The sequence below is a fragment of the Rousettus aegyptiacus genome, unplaced genomic scaffold (assembly GCF_014176215.1).
Source record: "Rousettus aegyptiacus isolate mRouAeg1 unplaced genomic scaffold, mRouAeg1.p scaffold_m13_p_1, whole genome shotgun sequence".
NCBI classification, from domain to species: domain Eukaryota; kingdom Metazoa; phylum Chordata; class Mammalia; order Chiroptera; family Pteropodidae; genus Rousettus; species Rousettus aegyptiacus.
The window spans coordinates 173,652,349-173,675,909 of NW_023416284.1; the positions used below are offsets into that span (position 1 = coordinate 173,652,349).

Genomic DNA, 23,561 nt, shown 5'->3' on the forward strand with positions numbered 1-23,561 from the left:
TTTAGACCTTACACATATAATTTGCTAGCCAGAAAGATGGTTAACAGGGAGCTCTTTCCTGGCGAATCGTGCCTGGGGGAGAGACTATACCTATTACAGATGGTGGGTCCTTAGTGCGACAAGCTAAAAAACATAGATGTCAGTCCCAAATCTCTACTCTTTAACTTAGAATACTTACTACTTTTGGCCTCGGTTGAGCGTTTCCATGCAAAGCTTATTCCCCAAATTCTGGCCAAGCTAATCACTCTCCTTTATACCATTTTTTACATTCTTAAAACCTCCAATAACTTCATACTTGACGATGGAACTGATGTAAATATGCTGGTATTCATGCAGCTTGCTATACTGATAAATTATTCTTTGTGATATGCGTCTCCTATCTCTCACCAGCATCTATAAAACAGGAGAGCTAACTTAGTTTGAAAGTAGAGCAAAATCTTAGACCTTTCACAGTTCCTGACAATTTCCTAAATTCTGGTCGTTATCTCATTTACATAATAATTATGATTAACATTTTATTTTTATTGCATTTTTCTCACTAATTTACAGTATGCTTTTTAACATCTTTGGATACAGATATCTTCATGCTTTCAGCTTTCAGGTTGCTGGGACCAGTTAGCAGGGGGAGCAGGGACAGGAACTGCCTCTTGGTCCTGGGGACCCCCTGGCTCCAGTTGCTGTGAAGAAGCAGGCAAAGACCTGCTTCTGGAGAAACTTTTCTGTTTCTCCATTTCTCTCACCCCAGCCCATGTCTTTAGAAAATCAATGAATGGAATGTTTTGTAATATTCTGTATAAAAACAAACTAAATTATGACTTTTGCTTTTTTAGGGGGAGGGGGTGCTTTATTACGGCCCAATAGAATGTGTTAATTTAGAATGCCAGGGTTAAAACCCATGGTTCCATCACTTACTGTCCCGTAACTCAGGGCAAAAATCTTAATCTCTATAAATCCCTTATTTTTTATATAAAAGATGGGATTGTAAATTAGAACATGTCATTAGGTTGCTGTGAGCTTTAAATAATATACATAAAGCATTTACACATAATACAATACATGCTGGCTGCTACAATGCTATTTCTATGAGTTAGCTGTTCTTCATAACGGAAGTGTCACTCATCATCACAGGTGTAAGGAAATTTATTTCTAAATATATAGAGAAAAAAGATACAGTAAAAGCAGTTTTAAAGTATCTTAGAAGAAAAATAAGGTAAAAATTGTGAATGGCTTTGGAAATGTAAAAGGGATCTCTTTCTTGCTCTCTGTCTTCTGAAAATTAAAAAAAAAAAAAAAAAACGTAGTTGAGTAATTCTGGAAAATAATGGAGTAGACAGTGATAGATGTGCAGTGACTTGCTTTCTCCCAGAAACTGGAAACATAGATTATGTTTCACTTCTCCCTTTGGTGTCATCTATTCATGAATTGTAGAAAAATAGGAATTCAAGTTTTAATTGTGAGAATGATGAAAATAATGAAATCGGTTGCTAAAAAAAGGGAAAATTATCAAAGTTTGGAGTCAAACTACTATTTGATGTGAAAATAAAGGTGTATTTTTTTCACATCTTACATACTTCATTTTCTATAGTATAAAAATTTTTAGAATATCTTCTGCTATATGAAAGACTATCTTCAAAAAACATAAAGCATCTAATCTACACAGAAATACACTGGATTTCTATAAGCAAACTAAACTCTTGGATGGGTTTTGTGGTTAAAGAAATCAATTTGACATGAGTCCGTTCAAAAGAACATCAGGTCACACCATATTAATAATGATAAATTTTCCAACTTAATACTGTTTTTGGTTTACAGATTAATGTGAAGGCTGAGTATATCAAGGCTGAGTCTTCCAATAGATGACAAGCAGAACCCTACACCAAGGATTGTTTAAAGTTTTGTTACAATTCATCAGAGTTGTAGTAGATATAGTGTTTGTTTCAAATAATGGGACATTTTAACAAGAAATTCCATGGTACTCATGCATTCGTATAGCAAATGGTGGCCTAAAGAGAACTATGTCATACATAATAGTAAAATTGTTCATTATAAAATAATATCAACTACTTAGACATTATTTATCCGACAAACCTCTGCTCTAGCAGACTTCATACTTTAACCTTTGGCCACTGCCTTACTGGAGCTCAGAGCTAGCCAAGGAGACAGACAAATGAAAGAATAATAGTCAGATTATGGAGAGGACTCTCCAGGGAAATACAGACTACCTGACCTTCCTCAACTATGTTTTTATTTAAATGTACTTTGGAACGTTATACAAATATCACTAGTTCAAATTATACATATCCATATATGTTATATTCTGACCTTTGGGTTCATTCTTAATCCAGTTTGAAACAGACTGAAAAGACCAGCGGTTGCAGCTAAAACCTGAGTAGGTGGCGCTTCAAGTTAATGTTGGATATACTACAGTAGGCAAGGAGTTAGTTGAGGATTTTGCAGCTTACCAAAGATTTTGTGGTTTACTCTATCTTAAAAAGCAGGAATGGGGAGAGGGGTTGATAAAAGTGAAAGAGAGGGCAAAAGAGAAACAGAGATTTGTGTTACTTTTCATGTCAAAAGTTTTATTTAAAAAAATAAAGACTAAATGTTTCTTATTCCGCCTGAATCGCAACGTCGCCAATTCTCAATCATATGCAATCTGGTTATTCTGAAATGCCTGAATATCTTGGCATTTTCTACTTTAGAAAGGTTTCATATACATATATATATTTTTAATCTGAAGCGGGGGCGGGAGTCCATCATCTTCATTTTGTAGATAAGAAACCGACTGGATTGGCCCCAAGAGTCCAGGTGGACCGGCTTCTAGTTGAGTGTTATTCCCACGCCGCCTCCAGTGATCTGCTCAATGTTGAACATTTAATGTTGATCCTCAACCTGGGCACAAGAATAAATCACTTGGGGAACTTTTTAAAAACTACCAATGCCGGAGCAGCAGCCCAGACTAATTAATTCAGAAACTTCGTGCCCCGGAAAACCCGAGTCAGTAAATTTTAAAACTTCCCAGGCACTTCCAATGTAAGCCTGGAAGGAAAACCACCGATTTAACAAAATTTCCCCTCTAAACGTGGTATTTATAACGTTATCATAGTGTTCTGATATCGTACCATTATTTTCATTTCATAGTTATAGGTAAGTACATATACACACAGACCTATATACGTGTGCATACCTACTATATACTGACTTTAAAATAATGGCAACGAAAAAACACACACTCGTTTACGTGAAGCAATCCCGGCGCAGAAAGCAGGTGTAATGACGAAATCGGACCTTCTTTGACGTGACTCCGCCCCTCGAGCTGGCGCAGCGGCGCGCCTGCGCGGTCCGCTATTCCCGGAGGGCCGGCCGCGCAGCCTCCCGAGGCCCACCTCGCCCCCGCCCCCGCCACTCTGGCCCCGCCCCCCGAGCGCCTCCGCCGGGCCTTGGGCCCACCCATCGGGCCGGGCAGGTCCTCCCCGCACCGCCGCCGGCCAGTCCAAGATGGAGGGCGCTCCGGTGGCGCCGCTCGCCCTCCGGCTCCTCTTGCTTGCGGCGCTGCCGGCTACTGGGTGGCTGAAGACAGGCACCTTTGAGTCGCCACCGCCGCCTCGAGCCCCGAAGGTAGGGCAGGGCGGGCGCTGCTCGGCCGCTCCTCCGTGCGGACCCTCAGGGAGACCGGGGCCGTGGGACCGCGGCGTCTGCATCACCGTATTTCACCTCCGACCGGCAGGCCCTGGGCCGGGGTCTGGGTCCCCAAAGGAGGAGTGGGGAAAAGCACTCAAGGAAATGGGGGCGGCGTGGGAGGGGGTAGCGAGAGAGAGAGAAAGAGGCTCTTTAATGTGGTTAAACCTCGTGCCGCGAAATTTAAGAGATTCTTACCGCAGTCTGCACTGTTGCCATCCTCACGGGGTCTTGCCCGTCGCAAATACGCAATTTCAAGTGATTTCAGCTTTTGCAATGGCTCCTCCCTCGGGTAGAGCTGGGCGCTGGGCAAAACAGTGTTTATGTGCTTGTGCAATGTGGAAGTTGCTCATTGAGAGAAAGCGCGAGATCGCTTCCAGGCCACTGTTGGCTCCGACCGGCGGCGGCAAGGATTGCCTTCCCCAGGATGCGGGACTCCGGGGTGCATGCTGGGCCGATGGGGCCGCGGAAGGAGAGAGAAAGACCCAGCACTTAGCCTGACGTCGGGACTTTGGCAGGTGATGTTAGAGAAGTAGCTCTTGCTGGAGTGTGGTGGGACCAGCTGCACCAGCATCCCCTGGGAACCTAGTAGAACGCACTAATCTGAAGCCTGGGGGTGGAGCCCAGCAATCTAGGAGCAAGCCCTTCAGGCTGAGGACGGCTAAACTTTGAGAACCACTGCATCCCTGCCTGTACTGAAAGGGTGGCTGGTTCTTGCCGTTTTTGCCATGGAGTCGTGCTGACCTAAACCAATATTTGCCTTTCATCAGTTGAATATATGGTAGGGAAAGGTTTAAAGATTTTAAAATGCAAGTTTTCCCAGAGTGGAAAAAACAACAAAGGTACACCTTTTCTTCCTGGTCAAGACTTGAATACTATACTCTAAATTCAGGGATGACTGGCACTATAAATGTCTCTTTTTAATTTTTAACTTTTTAGTGTTATGGCATTATTCTCCCTGGGGACAGAAATCACAGGATATCTCAAGTTTTGGTTCTGCTGGAGCATCCCAAGAAGCCACAGTGGAAACTGGGAACCACTTACATCTGAAATTATATGCAGACCACAGTTGTAACTGGTCAAAAATATGAATGTGATGGTCAAGCACCAAGAAACCAAATAAAAATGAAATTCTAAAGTTCAAATAAGGCATTTTTCCCCTTTTCCCAATTTTAAAGATTCATTATAGTCACTTGTGAACCCAAAAGACGTTTGAGTCTGTCCCTGTAATCTAAGAAAAGTGCATTTTGACTGCAAGCAAATAGTACAGTGCACTGTGGGCTCTTAGTAGGTTCATCATTTTAGTTCTCTCTTCTTACCCCTTCATTCCACTTTTGGAAAGGTCAGATCTAAACTCAGAATTTCAGAGATTAAATGGATGCTGAGCAGCTAGAAGGAGAATCTTATTCTTTGGATATGTTTATATGGGAAGCTGAAGCCTGTTTGCCTAAACATTTTCAATGTTTTATTATGAAAAATTTCAAATGTACAGAAGATCTGAAAGTTTTACAGTGGTCACCCATGTTAGATAAGTGTTGTCCAGTAGGCCTTTGTGCTGTGATGCTTTATGACAGTAGCTGCTGGACTACTGTGGTTATTGGGAATTAGAAATGTGGCCAGTGAAACTGAGAATCTGAGTTTAAAATTTTTTATTTATTTAATTTTAATTTAAATGGAAATAGCTACATAAAGTTAGTGAGTACCATATTGAATAGTGCAAACTTAGACGACCCATTAAGGTTCTGCTGTACTTGCTTTATCACATATCTGCTCATCTTTTTGTGCCCATCCTGATCTAAATATAAGAAAATCTGTTGAAGTCAGAAAAAATTTTCCCCTTTCCCCTCAATGACTCATTTACTGGATTATAAACATTTCTCTGTTTTGTTTACATATACAGTTGTCAGAAGTTGAGATTACACAAATTGTAAAATAATAAAAATTTTTATAGTACATTCTTCTAGTATTAAAATGTTTGGTCACCAGAGAGAGGCATCCAGAGGACACTTATTTTCTTATATATGTTAATATTTATTTTATATATTTCTTTCAGACTTATTTATTTTAAACTAGATATCTATTACTTTGGTCCTTAGGAAGCCATTGTGTCCCAGTGGGCATCTTGTGTGTGAAGGAATTAGAGAAAGAATTGAAAGTGGATGGGGAAATTTTTCAGTTCTACCACCTACTTTCTAAGTATACACCCCCCTGGCTCATAAGCCTGAACTTCCAGTTTAGTCGGGTTCTCAGAAAGAGTAACAAATATCACCTAGCTCTCAACTTCGGGTCAGGAGGTAGTAAGGGATTAGAATCTTTTCTAAAATGAAATTAGGACAAAATTGAATTTGGTTCTCTAGTAAATATAGTGTGTTACTGTCAATTGTCTTTTACAAACCCTGCATTCTACTAGGCAAGTGATATATGTGAGTGCAGTAAATTATTAACGGTATAGTGTATGTTTGCTGCTGAAAGGCAGAAGCTATAAAAAGATTCTTAGAACACTGTCATTTGAGGGCTCTACCTGGGCTGTTAGAAGAACAATAGTCTATGGTTATCAGATCTTCTAATTTGAAAAGAGGAAATTTTAGCTGGAATTTTACACTAAACAATATAGTGACCAACATAATGGCTTATTAAATGTTGGTTTGTTCTAGAGGTGAGTATATACATTGGTTCTAGCTTAATTCTAGATTTGGGCGGGCTAGGAGAAAGCTGAGCTGATTCTGAGGAACCGCTAGTCCAAAAGCTGCCCAGGCTCCTATGGGAGTTGGGAAGTGTACCGAACTCAGCCCAAATGTGTGGTGTGGACCTTATAAGTTAGAATCCTTTTCCAAATCAACTCAACCTCATAAAACCATTTCAGTCTTATTCTCTCATTTGGAAATATATAAGGTATCGAGGATAGTCAAGTACTAAGAAATATATTTGTCTATTATTTTGATGTTTATGAATAATTTTCCTATTTTCAAAGTTAAGACTACCCTAAGGAAAAAGTATTTGAGAGGACTATTTTTATTCTAGGATAACAATGTGAGTATTGGAGTAGACCGCTTTTGAGCATATCTTGGGAGACTAAAATTGTGCACTGTACAAACTTGTCCACAGGCACTAGGGGACAATTTAAGAAGGGTTAGAGCAACTCTATTTATGAATACCAAAAGTTGGAAACAATTCAAATGGTCCATTGGTAGTGGAACAAAGTAAATTCATAATCATTTGATGGAATATTATGCAGCACTGTAAATAAATGTCTACATCTGCCTGCATAAACAATTTTAAAAGAAGCTCTAGAAGAATACATACGCTATTATTCCATTTATATAAAGCTTAGAAACAGATAAAACTAAACAACATATTTAGAGATACACAGGTAGTAAAGCTAAAGAAAAGCAAGAAGTGATTAGCTCGGAAGACAGTGTTGGGATTCCTTCTGAGGGCAAGGAGAGGAATGTGAGAGAGGGTCATGTAAGGGGCTTCTAAGGTAGGTTTTAATCTAGGTAGTAGGGACGTGAGTGTTAATCTTTTTAAACTGCATTTACATATTACATGCTTATATGGGATATATTGAATAATTAAATGGAAAGAATAGATTTTTAAAAATTGGAATTGTGAATAAGTGCATAAAAAAGGCTGTAAAATGAAAGCGATGGGTTTAAAAGGTTCCTTTAATGTTGGCATAAGTGATTATACAATAAATGTAATTTATTTTCAAAGTTAAGACTACCCTAAGGAAAAAGTATTTGAGAGGAGTATTTTTATTCTAGGATAACAATGTGAACATTGGAGTAGACCGAGTTATTTTCAATATGTGAAATGCATGCCTATCCAATTTATATATTTGTTTTGCAGGACAGCGTTAGAGTTAATGTAACTACCTTAAAAGATGATGGGGACGTATCTAAAGAACAGGTTTGTCTCCTTTGATTATTTTTAATAAATTACCTAGCTAGTATTATGCAGCCTATTTTATTTTTACCTACACATCTAATTTAGTTAGGTAATGTATTTTTAATATGAAGAGCTTGTTGTCATTTATAGACCATAATGTATATGCTGCTTTATTTTAAGGTTGTTCTTAACATAACCTATGAGAGTGGACAGGTATATGTAAATGACTTCCCTGTAAATAATGGTGTAACCCGAATAAGCTGTCAGACTTTGATAGGTGAGTACCACTAAATTATTCTGTTTTTAACAATACTAAATTAGTAAAACAGTTCTTTGGTGTTATCTATTTCCATTTTAAGTTAATATACATCATTACTGATGTTTCTAAAACTTTTCTACTTTTCATTGGTTATTCCTGACATTCACATTTTCTTTTGCATGAGATTGGCATTGATGGAACTGCATTTCTAGTAGGTTGTTATCAGTGTAAGAATGTGCATAGAGGTAGTAGAGATTTATAAGCAAGAGGCAAAATCCTGGGGAAGTCCTTGTCACAGTTGTAAAAAAGAAAAACGAATTGTCTGATTCTCTAGTTTGCAGTTTATTCTGTCCCTAGGCCTGTATAATGTTTTTCTTTTTAACCTTTTAGAATCTTGAGTTGTTTGAAGACAAGCAAATATGTTACATTGGAATGTACCATATTATTTGAATGAAATAAAGAATATGAGAAATATATATAGTATTTCTGTTATCTACTTTAATATGTGCATTTAAGGTAGTAATTTTTTCTTTAAGCATTTGTATCCTGTACTTGATTTGTTATAAGATTTTATCATCATTTAGTTTGTAGTGTTTTCTAATTATTTTTTGTGATATTTCTTGTCCTATGGGTTACTTAGAAGTATATTGTTTAATTTCTAAACATGTAGGGACTTTTTTACCTGATTCCACCTCTGTCATCAGAGATATACTGTGTATAATTTTCAGCTTTAGAAATTAGAAACTTGCTTTATGGGTGAGCATATGATTAGTTTTAGTGAATGTTGCTTCCCATGTGTACTTGAAAAGAAAGCAAATTATGTAATTAGTTTGGATATGATGTTCTATATATGTTAGGTCAAATTTGTTAATCATATTATTCAATCTTTTATGGAATTACTGATTTTCTTGTTTGTTTCCTTAGTCTGTCAATAACTGAGATTGATGTGTTAAAATCTCTATTATCCAGATTTGTTTATTCTCCTTTCCATTTTGTCATTTTTTGCTCTATTTATTTTGATACAGTATTACTAAACCAATTTAGTGATGGATTTAGAACTGTTATGTCTTTCTTCCTGGTGGATTGACTCTTACATCATTTTAATGTGTCCTTCATCTAGTGATGTTCTTGCCTTAAAATCAGCTTTAGTTATATTTAGTAATAATTGCTTTTTGGATGGCAAGGGGTGGGAGGTAGATTGTTGTGTGACGTGTTTCCATATTCTTTCAGTATTTCTGTGTCCTTAGATTAAAATGAATATCTTATTAGCAGCATATACTTGTAGGTTTTTCTTTTCAATCCAGTCTGTTAATCTGTCTTTAAGTGGAGATTTTAATTTATTTACATTAGTGTAATAACTGATATATTTGAATTTAAGTCTTCCATCTTAATTATTTGTTTCCTATTTGTGTTCCACCTATTCTGTTTTCCTTTTTCTTCTTCTTTTTGCCCTCTTCTGGTTTATTTATATCATTGTTCTCCTTTATCTTGATAGTTTTTATATTATTTTACTGTTCTTTTAATGGTCACCCTTGAGATCAATAAACCAGTACTTTTATAACATTTCCCAGAACATTCTCTTCCTTGTTTTGTCTCGTTATTGTCATGCATTTTAACTCTGTGTTCTCAAACCCTGTGCAACCTGCTTATTCTCACTGTTTTCTAAGGTCAGTATCCATTTACGTTTACCCTCGCGTTACCCTTCCATTGCTCTGCATTTCTTCCTGAGCCTCTGTGTTCCCCTCTGGGGTCATTTTCCCTCTGCCTAAAACATTTCCCTTACTATGTTTTAGTGTAGATTTGTGAGCAATGACTCAGCTGAGATTTTGTTGTCTGAAAACATCTTTGCTTCGCCGTCTTTTTCGGAGGATGTTCGACTGGCTGTGGAAGCATGGGTTAGCACTCCGAAGCCCGATTGTCTTCTCGTTTCTGTAGTTTATGTTGAGGATCAGTGTCAGTGTCATTGCTCCATTGAGGAGAATGTATAAATTTTTTTTTTTCCTGGTCGCTTTTAAGATTTTTTGTCTTTGATTTTCAGTGGTTTTGCTCTGATGTGCCCAGGTGTGGAGTTCTTTAATCTGTGGCTTGATGTCTTTTGTCAGTTTGGGGCGATTATCTTTTTAACAAATGCTCCTTTTCCCTCCTCTCTTACTCCCTTCTTGCTTCTCACTTACACATGTGTTTGACGCTTGCACAGGGTTCCATATGTATCTTTAACTCTTTTCTTTCTGTCCCTCCAGCACACAGATTCATCAGCTCTATCCAATTGAGTTCATTTCATTTATCGGACTTCTAGGATTTTCATTCTTTTTTTTAAAAAATTAATTTATTTAAATTACTTTCACGTAGACAGGTAGGAGGAGGGCGTAGTGGGTAAAGGGGATCAAATATATGGTAGCTGAAGGAAAGTGGACTTTGGGGGTGGTAATCACACAATAGAATATATACATATCAAATTATAATGTACACCTGAAAATTATATAATTGTGTTAACCAGTGTTACCCCAATAAATTTAATAAAAAAAAAAAGAAATAAAAAATAAATTAGTTTCAAGTATACAGTACATTGGTTAGACATCTATACAGATGATAAAACGATCCTCCCGACTGCTCCCTCCCTCCTCTAGGCCTCCACCTAGTCGTCATATCACTGCTGACTGCATTCCCTCTGCCCTGCTCCCCCTCCCAGTGACCGACTATCAACTACTACTTTGTACTCTTTTTACCCTTCACCTCATCCTCCCAGTCCCCTAACCCCCCTTCCGCCTGTCCGTCACCGAATTGTGCACTGTATTTGTGAGCCTGTTTTTGATTAGTTTGTTCTTTTTGTTCCTTTGGATTCCGCAAATAAATGAAATCATATGGTATTTATCTTTCTCTGTCTCACTTATTTCACTCAGCATAATAAACTCTAGGTCCCATTCTTTTTTTTTTTTTTTTTTTTTATAGCTTACAGTTATTTGGTGAAATGCTCCATTTGGTGAAGTTCTCCATTTTATAATCTATTTTCTTGAACCCGTTACTTGCAGTAACTTTAAAGTTTATGTCTGCCCACTCTAATTTCTTGAGCTCCTCTGGGTCTTTTTTTCCTTTTTTTTCCTCTTGATCCTTTTCCTGCTGTATGTTGGCATTGTTGATATTGCATGTGAAAAATTATGAAGACTCTGGATGACTATCTTCCTCTAAAGAGGATTTACTTTAGTCCTTGGCAGTCATGATGATCAGAGGCTGAGCACCTTAATTGCTAAATCAAGGATTGAGCTGACTGAAGGCTGGATTTCTGTCTTCGTGAGGCCTCCACTACTGTTACTTCTCACATGTAGCCCTTCACAGTTCCCAAGTGGAAACTTGGGGTGTTTACCAGGGCCTTTCCTCTTTAGTGGGCCTCAGACTCCCTGCCACCACAAACTTCCCAGAGTTCTGCCTGACTTCTTCCTGTCTTACATGTATCTCAGTTTCTCAGCCCAGCTCCACTTAGTAATCAACAGATATTTCAGTGAGGAAAACTGCATAGAATGTTGGCTTAGTTCTATGCTTCCCTTCTCTCCATGGTCTTGTTAGATGTCCAGATACCGTTGTAGCCTCGAACTTCATTTTAGCTCCTGTAGCATGAGACTGCCAAAAGCTCTGTTTAGCTTTTCTGCCTCTTAGTGCTTTCCACTCAGCTTTCCAGCTTCTCTCCCAGTTCATCTTGGCAGTTGGCAAATGCCTTGTGGGGTGCCGGCTGTCTTTTTAACATTCTTATCCCTCTATACAGATGTGGGTTTTGAGTGTATATGTGTATATCTATCATTTTCTATCTTTTCTACTGGTTTTCAATGAGAATATTGGTGACTGCGAGCCAACCCATCATAGCTAGGAAAAGAAATGCTATTACTGTTTTAAATAATAATTCCATTGATTAATTCATTAAGAATTTGACATGGAACTAGCCCGGTTGCTCTATTTATTATAGTCATCTTTCTAGTCATCCAGTTGTTGCATTGCGTTCATTTCCTTGATAGCCCAAGTAAAGCCCATCTTAGCAGTTACAAGAATCTTCAAAACATTAAATGTAACAATAACAAAAGTCTTCTTAAATCTATTTTAAAACGTTTTTTGGTAGATGTGTCATTTATTTCTGTATAATAGTTTAACTCCACACCTAGTAACCTAAAGCAATATTATCTCATAGTTTCTTCAGATCAAGAATTTGAGCTTGACTCAGCTGGGTCTTCTGACTCTGGCTCTCTCAAAGGATACAATCATCTTAAGACTTAACTGGGAAGGATCCTCTTCCTAGCTCATTAGTGTGGTTGTTGATAGGATTCAGTTCCTTGTGAACTGTTTGGACTGAGGCCTGGATTCCTCACAAGATGTTGGCCAGAGGCCTCCCTTGTTTTCTTGCCGTATGGACCTCCCCGTACAGCATCTCACAACATGGCAGCTGGCTTAACCTGCAAGAAAGCAAGAGGGTGTGGCAAGACAGAAGTCGGTCTTTTACAGTCTAATCATAGAAGTGACATTCCATCACTTGTGCTGTATTCTGTTTGAAACCCATCACTAGGTCCAGCCCAGACTCAGTGGGAGAGAATTAGTGAAGGGCATGAATACCAGGGGGCAGAGGTCACTGAGGGCCATTTTTGAAAGCTGACTTCCACAGTGGGGGAAGTCAGAATATGAAGGGCTTTTGTTTTTAATTTTATTTTATTCTACAACAGGGGTACCAGATGTGGGGGTTGAAGAATTGCCACTTTGATGTATTTATATAACTGAATTTTCTCATCCATTGACTCTCTTGTGCCCTGGCGCACTCGCTTTGGGGCATGCAGATAGGTGGACAAAGAGCCTGCTGTTCCTCGACAGAGACCGACGGGTTAACAGTCAGTGAAGACACTGAGATGCAACATGAGAAAGGGGAAGTTGTGTGCAGTTATGAGCCTTGGAGGATGTGAGGGAGGTTAGGCAGACTAGAGAGAGGGGAGCAACAAGTGCCGCCATGAGGAGCCCGAAGAAGGACCATTCAGAGAACTACCAAAAAAGGCATAGGAATGCCACCGAAGGTGTTCGAGCAAGGAGGCTGTGCAATCAAAATATATTCTAGTAGGATTAATCTGGCACTATTGTGTGAATGGTTTGAAGGGGGAGGGACTAAAGAAGGAGAGAGTAGTTGAGTAACTCTTGTATTAGGAGGTAGTTAACAAACTAGATATTGGGCGGGAAGATAGGCAGGAGATGGGAAGGACAAATCTGAGACTTTGGAGTTGGAATGGTCCAAAGGAAGCAACAGACTGCATACAAAGGATGAGGGTGAGGCAGTCCAAGGAAGCTTAGGAACTTTTGTCCTTGGTTGTTTGAAGAAGGGTGGATTTATCAACAAAAACAGTGAAGTCAAGGAGGAACAGTTTTGTAAAGACTTAGATTGAGCTAACCAGTTAGGTCACTTGGTTCTCAGTAGGAATGCCTATGTCTGAAAAATTACAAAAGTTGGTCTCTACCCCCTAGAGATTTTGATTTATTAAGATTGAGGTGAGGCTCTGGCATCTGTACTGTTGCCCAGTGGTTTCTGATGCATAGTTAGAACTTAGAACCTTTAGACCAGGTGTGTGAACGTTATCGATAATTTGAGGGCATATTTATTTTAAATTATGTGTTAATAATTCCAGATGGAATCACTGTTTAACAAAAGCCATCTAGAAAAATAAACTTGGTGCATACTTTCAAGGAACTCAGCCTAGTTGAGGGGGCAGATTAAAGAACTATTGCAAGAAAGTTAGTGTTTAAAAAAAAAAAAAAGAAAAAGAAAAAGGCATGAACTCAGTATTGTGGGGAAACGGTAGCTAGAATTACCTAAGTCGGAGTGTATTTTTAAAATGTTGGGAGAGTAAGCAGTAGAGAGTATTCCAGATAAAAGGAATAGTCCTGTAAAAGCACAGAATAAGTTTAAACCACCAGGTCTGCATTCAGAATATTCATCTGGGTTGCTTTTTGGCAAATAATCCTCAGACAATAACATTTGAGGGACAGAAACTAAATGCTCCTTTTGCAGCAGTTTCATTGGTATCCGTTGATGTGTCTTTTTCTGTGGTACTTTCTCCCTTAATAGGGTAGCCATGGGCTCTGTAAACCATCTCCACTGAGGTGGGAAGGGGGCTTCTTAGCCTCAGAGGAAGCGGCCTGTTCTACCCCATCGTCCATTAGTGGGGAGTAGTTACAGGGCTTTCCCATGCTCTTTTCTATTCCTGCCCTCTCCAACAGTAACAACAAGTCACTTAGGGGTGAAAGGACCCAGCAAAAACCTCAGGTCATTATTGTTTGGATCGCATCCATTGCTGGATTTTGTGAATGAATGAATGGATGAATGAATGTGCTTGCTTTGCTAAAACATGGCACTGACCGTGTTTTCTGTCCTGCTGGGTAAATAGTGCCATGGTGGTTCCTCATTGATGATCCGTGTAAGAGAATAGGAAAGACGTTGCTAGCGTGGTGTTTCAGACAAACTCTAAAGAGCATCAGGCAGTTTTCCCTTTTCAGATGACCGTAAGCATTGTAATGATTGTCACCTTGTCTTCATTTTCATACATCTGGAACATCAATGAAGTCAGAGATGAAGGGAGCCTAAGAAATTGGTTTACAGCTGTCTTGTTTTATGTAGATGTCATCAAAATAACCAAATTCAGTAATAGATTTGGTGGCATATTTTTTTGTTCAGAGCTGTCACTACTTTTTTTATAGTGAAGAGTGAAAATCTGGAAAATTTGGAAGAAAAAGAATACTTTGGAATTGTCAGTGTGAGGATTTTAGTTCATGAGTGGCCTATGACATCTGGTTCCAGTTTGCAACTAATTGTCATACAAGAAGAGGTAGTAGAGATTGATGGAAAACAGGTAAGATAGTATGCTTATTAATTAGGGATTAAATCATAAAGATTTGTGCTTATGTTTTATGCACATTTTCAGTTATTATTTATTTCTGACTTCCTAAGGAGGAAAGATACCCTAATGTTGCCTGAATCCAATCATTTAGAATTTTTTTACTTGTTTTAGAATTTACTCATTTAGCATTTGAAGTCTTAATTTTTTTAAAAAAAATGTTCATATTCATACATGTTTATATCACTTTTAAATGTTATGAACATCATTAAACAGAGAAAGTATGTGAAGAGATTGAATTCGTTTCATAGTTCTGCTACTGTTTTCTCTGGCTAAGTCTGTCTAAGTAAATGAAATGGAACCAAGAGTAGACTTATAATAGTGAGTGCTACAGCACACAGGAATGTGATTAAAGTTAAAAATTAAATGCTTCAAAGTGGAGGGAGTGATAAAGAAGAATTGTGTGAATGCAAGTTTTTTAGTTCTAGAAATTAGGGAGGAAAATTCACTTTTAAATTCTTGTGGGGTTGTACCATTATTTAAAATAAAGAATAATTGTTTATTTTTTTTTATAGGCTCAACAAAAGGATATTACCGAAATTGATATATTAGTTAAGAACCAGGGAATACTGAGGCATTCAAACTACACCCTACCTTTGGAAGAAAGCATGCTATACTCCATTTCCCGAGATGATGACGTTTTATTTACCCTTCCCAACCTCTCTAAAAAAGGTACTTTAAAAGACCATTATTTAATGTATTAAGAAAATTATTTATTTGGTGCTTTTTAATCATAGTTAATATGTTTGAAATAAGCTTCTTTCAGGAATGCTTTATGGCCTGTATTAAAGTCCATTTGAGGACTTAGGGATCTATTTTAAATCATAATAGAATGTGATCAGTGCTTCTTGCATAGCGACAGTTTGCTGTAATTATTTACTCTTACTCTCAGTGGTCATCACAAAATATGTAATAAGAATATCATTAATTTAGAGGAAGAAGTATTCATTTTTTTCTGATGAAATGTAGAACTTCTAAAAATTTGATTTTCTATGTGACAGTCTAAGTGCTGTAGTCTCTTTTAACTGTCTTATGGCTTCTTTCTGGCAATTTTAACCTGAATAATCAAATATGCTTTTTTTTTCCCCTCCCATGGAAAGATTTATGTTTTTGCTGTTTTGTTACTGGTCTAATAATCTTAGGACTAGTAGGAGAAAAAGCCGATTTGGGTAACTTGGCTCTTTCTCCACAGTAGAAAGCGTTAGTTCATTGCAGACCACCAGCCAGTATCTTATCAGGAACGTGGAAACCACCGTAGATGAGGATGCTTTACCTGGGAAATTACCTGAAACCCCTCTTAGAGCAGAGCCTCCGTCGTCATATAAGGTAAATCAGGTGTTTGGGATTATCTTTACAGGCATTTATGGTTGTAGCATTTAAAATGAGGCAGAAACCATGGGGATTGGCAGCATGGGACATTGTTAATGATGAACACACTGCTGTTTTAATGTGATATTTTTAGGTATTCCTCTTTTCAAGTTTCATTTAATAATAATAAAGTCAGATGAAGGTCATCAGACACTGATTTCATTTTGCATGGGATTTGCAGTTTCTAAGTCTTTCTGGTATCCACGTTTCTCTGTTCATTGTGCCCCCGCCTTGGTGCACCGTGCCCTCAGGATCTCGTGCAGTGACCAAGCACGCTTGGTTAAGACTGTGCTTTCTGGAGCCAGACTGCTTAGGTTGAATTCTGGTTCTACCACTTACTAGTTGCATGACCTTAGGCCAGTTCCTGGCCTCTTTATCTATACAATAATACAGCTACTTAGTCAGTAAAGAAGCAATTTTATACAGTTGCTGTAAGGATTAATAAAGAAGATGAGTACACATGTAAATATGCATTGGCACCTACTAAGTACCCACATATTACTAATGACATTATACTACCGACTAGGAAATATTCAGGGTTCAGACAGTGTTCTGGTATCTCTGTATATATTAGCTAGGCCCTCTGCTCAAAATAATTTTCACTTAAATGAGCAGGGTTGGTAGTTAGTCCAAAAGATCCCAGAGATGGTTTTTGGAAGTTCTCGCTAAAGACTGGATTGCTGATTTGGGGTTGCTGGGGAAACCCAGGTCTCGTTTTGCTGCCTGAACTCCTGCACCCTCACCCTGCCTGCCCCACATCCCTCGGGGCAAGACAGCCCATGGACAGACCGTCTTCAGAGCCCAGGCCATCAGTGCTGCCCTAGTTTCTTTAAGTAGAGGGACGTTTTTTATACACAGTGAACTAACTCCCCGTGTTCCAAGAGCTAAGACTACGTTTGTTTTCTTCTCCTTTCTTTGTCTTCAAACTATTGGCAACACATAGTTGATTCTGGTCCATTTTGTGTAAAGTGGGCTAGCCTAACCTCTTGTCAGTTAGCAATTATTTTCACTGGGTTTATAGTTAGACAACAGTATAAATAATTGTAAATGATAGTAACATTTCTGTGCCTGTGTTGTTAGGATGTAATTTTTAAAATTGTCAATAACTTTATTGAGGTACATTTTAAAATAAAATGTAACCGTTAAAATGAACAGACAAGTTTTGACAAGTATCAAATCCATGTATCCACTACCACAGTCAAGATAGAGAATATTATCACTCCAAAACTAGAACATAATTTTTAAAGTTTCTTAGAGCTAAAATATAATCAAAACTCCTTTTTCAGGTGATGTGTCAGTGGATGGAAAAGTTCAGAAAAGATCTGTGTAGGTTCTGGAGCAGTGTTTTCCCAGTCTTTTTTATGTTTTTGAACGTCATGGTGGTTGGAATTGTAGGAGCGGCTGTGGTAATAACCATCTTAAAGGTGCTTTTCCCAGTTTGTGAATATAAGTAAGTATTTTTTACTTTTAAAACATTAGTATTTTTAATGATTAAAAACTGAGTTGCATTTACTGTGATTTTCTTTAAAAAATTTTTTGTCAGTTATGGTTGACATACAATATTATATTAGATTGAGGTGTACAGCATCGTTGTTAGATTAGACATTCATATAATTTACAAGGTTACTCCCTAGATAAGTCTAGTATCCATCTGACACTTTTAACTTATTATGCAAACGTGACACCATACGTAGTTATTCCAATGTAATTGACTATATTCCTTATGCTGTACTTTATATTTCTGTGACTGTTTCGTAACTACCAATTGGTACTTCTTAATCTCTTAACCTTTCCCCTCAGTTCCCCAACCCCTGTCCCATCTGGCAGCCATCAGTTTGTTCTCTGTTTTGTTTATTCATTTATTTTGTTTTTTAGATTTTACATATAAGTGAAATCATGTGGTATTTGTCTTTCTCTGTCTGAGTTATTTAAGTTAGCATAATACCTCTAGGTCCTTCCATATTGTTGCAAATGATAAGATTTCATTCTTTTTTATGGCTGAGTAATTTTCCTCCTATCCCTTCCTCCCTACTCCTCTCCCCTCCTCCCTCTCCCCCGTGTGTGTGTGTGTGTGTGTGTGTGTGTGTGTGTGTGTGTGTGTACATGTACACACCACATCTTTATCCATTTGTCTTTCAATGGACACTTAGGTTGCTTACATATCTTGTTTTTGTAAATAATGCTGCAGTGAACATAGGGATGCATGTATCTTTTTGAATTAGTGTTTTGGATTTCTTCAGATAAATACCAAGAAGTGGGATTGCTGGGGCTTTTAACCCCTTATTGGGGGTATCATTTTCAAATATCTTCTCCCATTCAGTAGATTTATTTTTATTTTGTAGATGATTTCCTTTGCTGTGCAAAACCTTTTTGGTTTGATGGAGTCCCAATTTGTGTGATTTTTCTTTTGTTTGCCTTGCCCAAAGAGACATATCCAAAAAATATTACTAAGAGCAATATCAAAGAGTTTATTGCCTATGTTTTTTTCTGGGAGTTTTATGGTTTCAGATCTTAAAGTTAAGTCTTTAATCCATTTCGAGTATATTCTTGCATATGGTGTAATAAAGTGGACTGGTTTCATTTTTTGCATGTATCTGTCCAATTTTCCCAACATGATTTATTGAAGAGACTGCCTTAACTCCATTGTATATTCTTGTCTCCTTGGTCATAGATTGACTGTATAGGCATGGGTTTATTTCTGGGCTGTATTTACTGTATTTTATAGTGGAAAATTAAAAATTAGGAAGGATAAGACCAGTGAGAGGGCAAATAACATCTTTTTTTCCTAGCCCATCTTCCAACTTTAGAATATGAAACATTTATTGGATACCTATTAAGATAAAAACTCATCTTGGGGATTCAAATTGTCAATACGACTACTCTCTTAAGAACTTAAAGTCATTAGAGAAAGAAAGGAACAAAAATCTGTAACAGAAGATGCAATGTGTGTAGTAAGAGAGAAACAAAGCAAGAGGGCCTCACTATGTATTTTCAACCCCAAGTATTAATTTAAGTTAATTTTAGAAGAATAGCAAGATGTTCACTTAAGCATTGCATTTAACAAAACAGAAGCAAAGAGGAAACCTCTGAACTGTGGATCAGTGGCGGCTTAACTAAGTAATGGTACCCACGTGCAGTGGGATTCTGTGCAACTTGTAAAAGCAAGAAGTGTTCATGCTGAAATGTAAAGAAGTCCAAAACTTATTAGATGGGTGGGGGTGGGGAGGTGCCTAACCAGATGATTCCATTTGGATAAAAGGAAATTATAATGTGTGTATGTCTCTAAATGCATAGAAAATTTATTGAATGTCAAAGAAAATAAATTATCTCTAGTGAGTGGGAATGAGGCAAGGATTGGGAGACTGACTTTTCACTTTTTTCCCCTCCGTACAGCTGATTTTTTTTATCATGAATTATTTTATAAATTTAAAAATGAATTTATTGTTAGCATCTTTATAAGTTATACAGACATTATAGTTGTCTTAATAGAAGTAAATATCAATAGAATAAAGATGACCACAATTTTTGGCTTAGCTAAATTACATTGTGCTGTGTTGAAAAGGGCATGGGAATTATAGGAAAAAAGACCCAATTTAAACATTCACTTTCTTCCTGCTTGTCTTGAGGTTTTCAAAATTCCCATTTCTTCATGGTTAACATTGAAATAATGCCTCCCTTAAAGGATTATTAAAGATCATAGTCATAATGCAAGCAAAGTACCTGCAGAGTAAAGAAATATTACTGTTGCTGCCACTTTTTAAGTTTGGGTTTCCCCTGAAGAATTTATTCTTCATTTCTTTCTGATAAGGAAAATTCTGAAACTCAACAGTTTCTTCCTTTTTCTTTTGGCTAACAGGAAGCTCAGAATTTTTTTCAACTTTATTATGCAAGCCTTCATAGAAAACAGTGTTGTAAGATTTTTATTGTTCCTTTACCAAATGTTTTGCCATGGGCTCTTTAGGGAAAGATGCAGTGTCAGAAACCAAATTTGCAATATGCTTTATTAGTGGCAATTGTACTGAGGATACTTCTGGTAGTAAAAGATTTCATCAGTACAGAAATGTAGAAAGCAATTAAGTGAAAGTACCTCTCCATTTTCCTGTTTTTCAGTTCTTGTACCTAAAGGTGGTTATTAACTGGGTATACATCTTTTATCCAAACTCTATGTATTGATATATTTACATCAAATATATACTAGATAATTATAACTGTTTATCAACCTAGACTATTAACTGCCCCACAAACTGATTTATTCGCTTATGACATTGGTTCCCAAGCTTTCTTGGTTCATAGCACTCTTAGTGTGCCAGTGATTTTTTCCTGGTGCCCCTACCTAGGCCAGAATAAACAAGAAAAATACTTTTATTTAATTCCTAATTTACTAATGGACTTTGTGTACCCTTAGGTCACTACACAGTACCCGTATCTTGGAATCAGATAGAACACTGTCACCCTCATTTTCTGTTCAGCTCCAGTTTTTGCACAATATTTAGTTTTTATTACCATAACGGCCCCAAATCCAGTTTTCAAAGGTGTGACTTCATTGAAAGGAATGTGCAGTGCATTCTAATGGTGAAACATGGACTACACTTAACGCTAATATTACATGTGGAGACTTGAGGCTTTAAAGTATTTCGTAGTGCCTTTGTGAGTGTGCTGTGCCACCCCTGTGGGTCTCAGGGTGGCTTAAGATCTTTTCAGGGTGGCTTAACCATGGGCTTAAGATCTTTTCCTATCAGTGCCTGTCTGGGCTTACTTATTCTCTGTAGGGCTACATAGTGTGCCTCAGTATAGATAAGCCATAATAGCATCATTCCTCTAGTGGACATTTAGGTGATTTCCAACTTCATGTTATTGCCAATAATGATGTAGTGTACATTATTCAAAGTACACATATCTCTTTGCACATGGGTATTTATGTAGAATAGATCCCTAAAAATGAAATTAATGGGTGAAAGGGAATATGTATTTTAACATCTCAACACCTGATAGAAATCTTTTGTTTTTTCAACTGGACAAAAATATAATCTTTTAATTTGCATTTTCTTAATAGAATCTGTGCTAGCCGAGGTCTAGCTAAGTCAAGTATCTTTGTGATAATTAGCTGTATATGTTTCTCCTGCAATGTGCCTATTTTATTGCCGTTGCTATTTTTCAACTGTATTAGGCCTTTTGTAATCATTAATATATGGTAGCACCTTCGTCTGTTGTACATCCATAATATGTACTGCAGAGATATATTTATTCAAGACTGCAGTTTGTCTTTTGTTTATAGTATCCCATATGATACACAAAGTTTTAAATTGATGGTCAAAGCAATTTATATTTTTCCTTTATGGCTCCTTGGGTTTTTAATTTTCCTAATTAGACCTTTCCCATCTTAAAATTATGTAAGCATATTCTTAAAACTTATTTGTCTTGCTTCTCCACTCTCTTCTTCCACTAATCTGTTTGTCTGTTCCTAAACCAGTAGCATGGTTTTAATTATTGCAGTGTTTTAATAAAATCTTTGGTAGCTGGTTTGGGTAACTGTCTCTTCTCTTCAGTGTTTTTTCTTTCTTTTTTTTTTTTAATGCTGTTAGAACAATTCTTGTGGTTTCTCCCTTGTGAACTTCACAGTCAGCTTGTTCTGTTTTATAAACAACTTGATGGTTTGGGATGACATTGAATTGGCAATACAGGGTCTTGGATCCAATGCAAAGCTCTGTCAGGGACTTTAGTCACGAAAGGAGAAATGCAGTCTAAAGGTCTAAATTTGCATTCCGTTGGTGAGTACTTATTAGAAAATTGCTTGGGCCTAGTATTTTTGCCTTGCTTGGCAAATCTCTAACTCTGTCTTGGAGATCAATACTTACTTTATTCCTTCCTTTCCTAGAGTACCAAGGAACTTCTTATTGGACCTTTATATTCCCTCAATTAAGTTTGCTTAAAGTGAACTTTGGACTAAGAGTTTGTACAGTCATTATAAACTAGAGAAAATGAAGCAAACACACTTAATTCTAGGTGTAATTTAATTATAACTTCAAAGTAGCCCTATCTTCCTACCAAAGTATAAACAGAGGAAATGTTTGATTTTAATTTTTGTATTTCAGAGGAATTCTTCAGATGGATACAGTTAATGTTATACCTGTGGCAGCTATCAACTTTTATCCAGATGGTCCCAAGAAAACAGCAGAAAGCCTTAAAGATAAAATATGTATTTGAAACACCAGCTCAAATCATGGACTCTGAATTAGTGTGTTGGCTCTAAATTTGCCATTTGAATGTAAGTTTCTTTAAATCATTAAGAATCAGTTTACACTAGAGAAATTACTCAACTCCTAAAGCTGCCTAAAACTTGGCCTTTAGAATGACTGGTTAAAGTTCACCGTATTCTGTAAGAGGGCTTGTTATTTAAATGATGACTTGTCAAGGAAAATTTAAACAGTGGAAGAGAAGACATGTGAAGAAACTTTGAAATTACCAAAAAGAAAAAAGAAAGGCAAGACAAAATGCCATGTGCCAATACTTTTCAAGGTGCCTTTGTTAAGGAAATTATATCCACTAAATTACTGTAATATATAAGACTTTGTGAAGAGCACTTTATGAAATTCTAATTTAAAAGCTCAAGAACTTAACACTTATTTTTTTATTCAGTCAAACGTGCCTTTATGTGACTCAGTATAAATCACTGAAGTGTGTCATGATTTGATTATGTCCTGTACCAAGACCACATACCTTGAATGCACCAGGATTTAAAGATAGTAGTGACATGTTCTCACTCTAAAATAAACTTTTTTTGAGGAAAACTTATAGTCTTTGGTATGAAAACTGTTCCCAGGTGACAATTGTATATAATAGTTTCTTCCATACCCTGGCTGAAACCAAGGCTTAAGTCAGTTAATGAGGCCATTGCTATCATGAGGTTAAAATGTACGGTTTCTTATGGTTCCAAGTTTAGTGCTGTTTACCCTACAACCGTTGCCCATGTTGACATGTATTTTATGGTGTGATCTAGTACATGCAATACTTATCTTTACTTCATGTGATACTTTCTATATTCTGTTTTATTAATAAAATTTTTTATTGTGACCCATCATCTTAAACATTGTCCAAGAAAGTAATGACTGGTTTTTAAAACCACTCTATTTTTAGGCTAAATACATATGTATGTATGGGGGAAGGATGGAAGGTAGTAAAGTGAAGGAGTAACGTCTCATTTTGCCCGGCTGTTTTTAATAAGTACAGCCCTGTGAAGTGTACTGTCCCCATATTATAAATTATAGCATACGATTTACAATTTGATCCTAAAATCACCCTTTATGTACTTCCTCACTCTCTAAATTGCTGGAAACCACCAGTTCTAAGTCCAAACGATGCCAGGGTCTTATTTCATCCATTAAGCATAAGCGTGCAGGTTCTAGTGAGAACAGTGTAGGAGCCTGCATGGCCAATTGGAGTGTACAGGCTTTGCAGTC

General features: G+C 37.2%; 1 protein-coding gene across 4 annotated transcripts; it reads left to right on the plus strand.

Moving 5' to 3' along the window:
- Positions 1-3,463: 3,463 nt before the first annotated feature.
- GINM1 (glycoprotein integral membrane 1) lies at positions 3,464-23,189 on the plus strand. 4 transcript variants are annotated; one of them, XM_036222589.1, is made up of 9 exons: positions 3,469-3,618; positions 4,059-4,196; positions 7,528-7,587; positions 7,747-7,843; positions 14,540-14,691; positions 15,252-15,408; positions 15,932-16,062; positions 17,391-17,554; positions 22,197-23,189. In XM_036222589.1, exons 1-9 carry the CDS (start codon positions 3,499-3,501, stop codon positions 22,306-22,308), a joined length of 1,131 nt encoding a protein of 376 aa, XP_036078482.1. In that variant the 5' UTR covers positions 3,469-3,498; the 3' UTR covers positions 22,309-23,189. The 4 variants fall into 4 exon arrangements, with proteins under 4 accessions (XP_016015641.2, XP_016015642.2, XP_036078482.1 ...); XM_016160154.2 differs by having other exon boundaries at positions 3,470-3,618; positions 15,929-16,062; XM_016160155.2 differs by lacking the exon at positions 4,059-4,196 and having other exon boundaries at positions 3,464-3,618; positions 15,929-16,062.
- Positions 23,190-23,561: the final 372 nt, after the last annotated feature.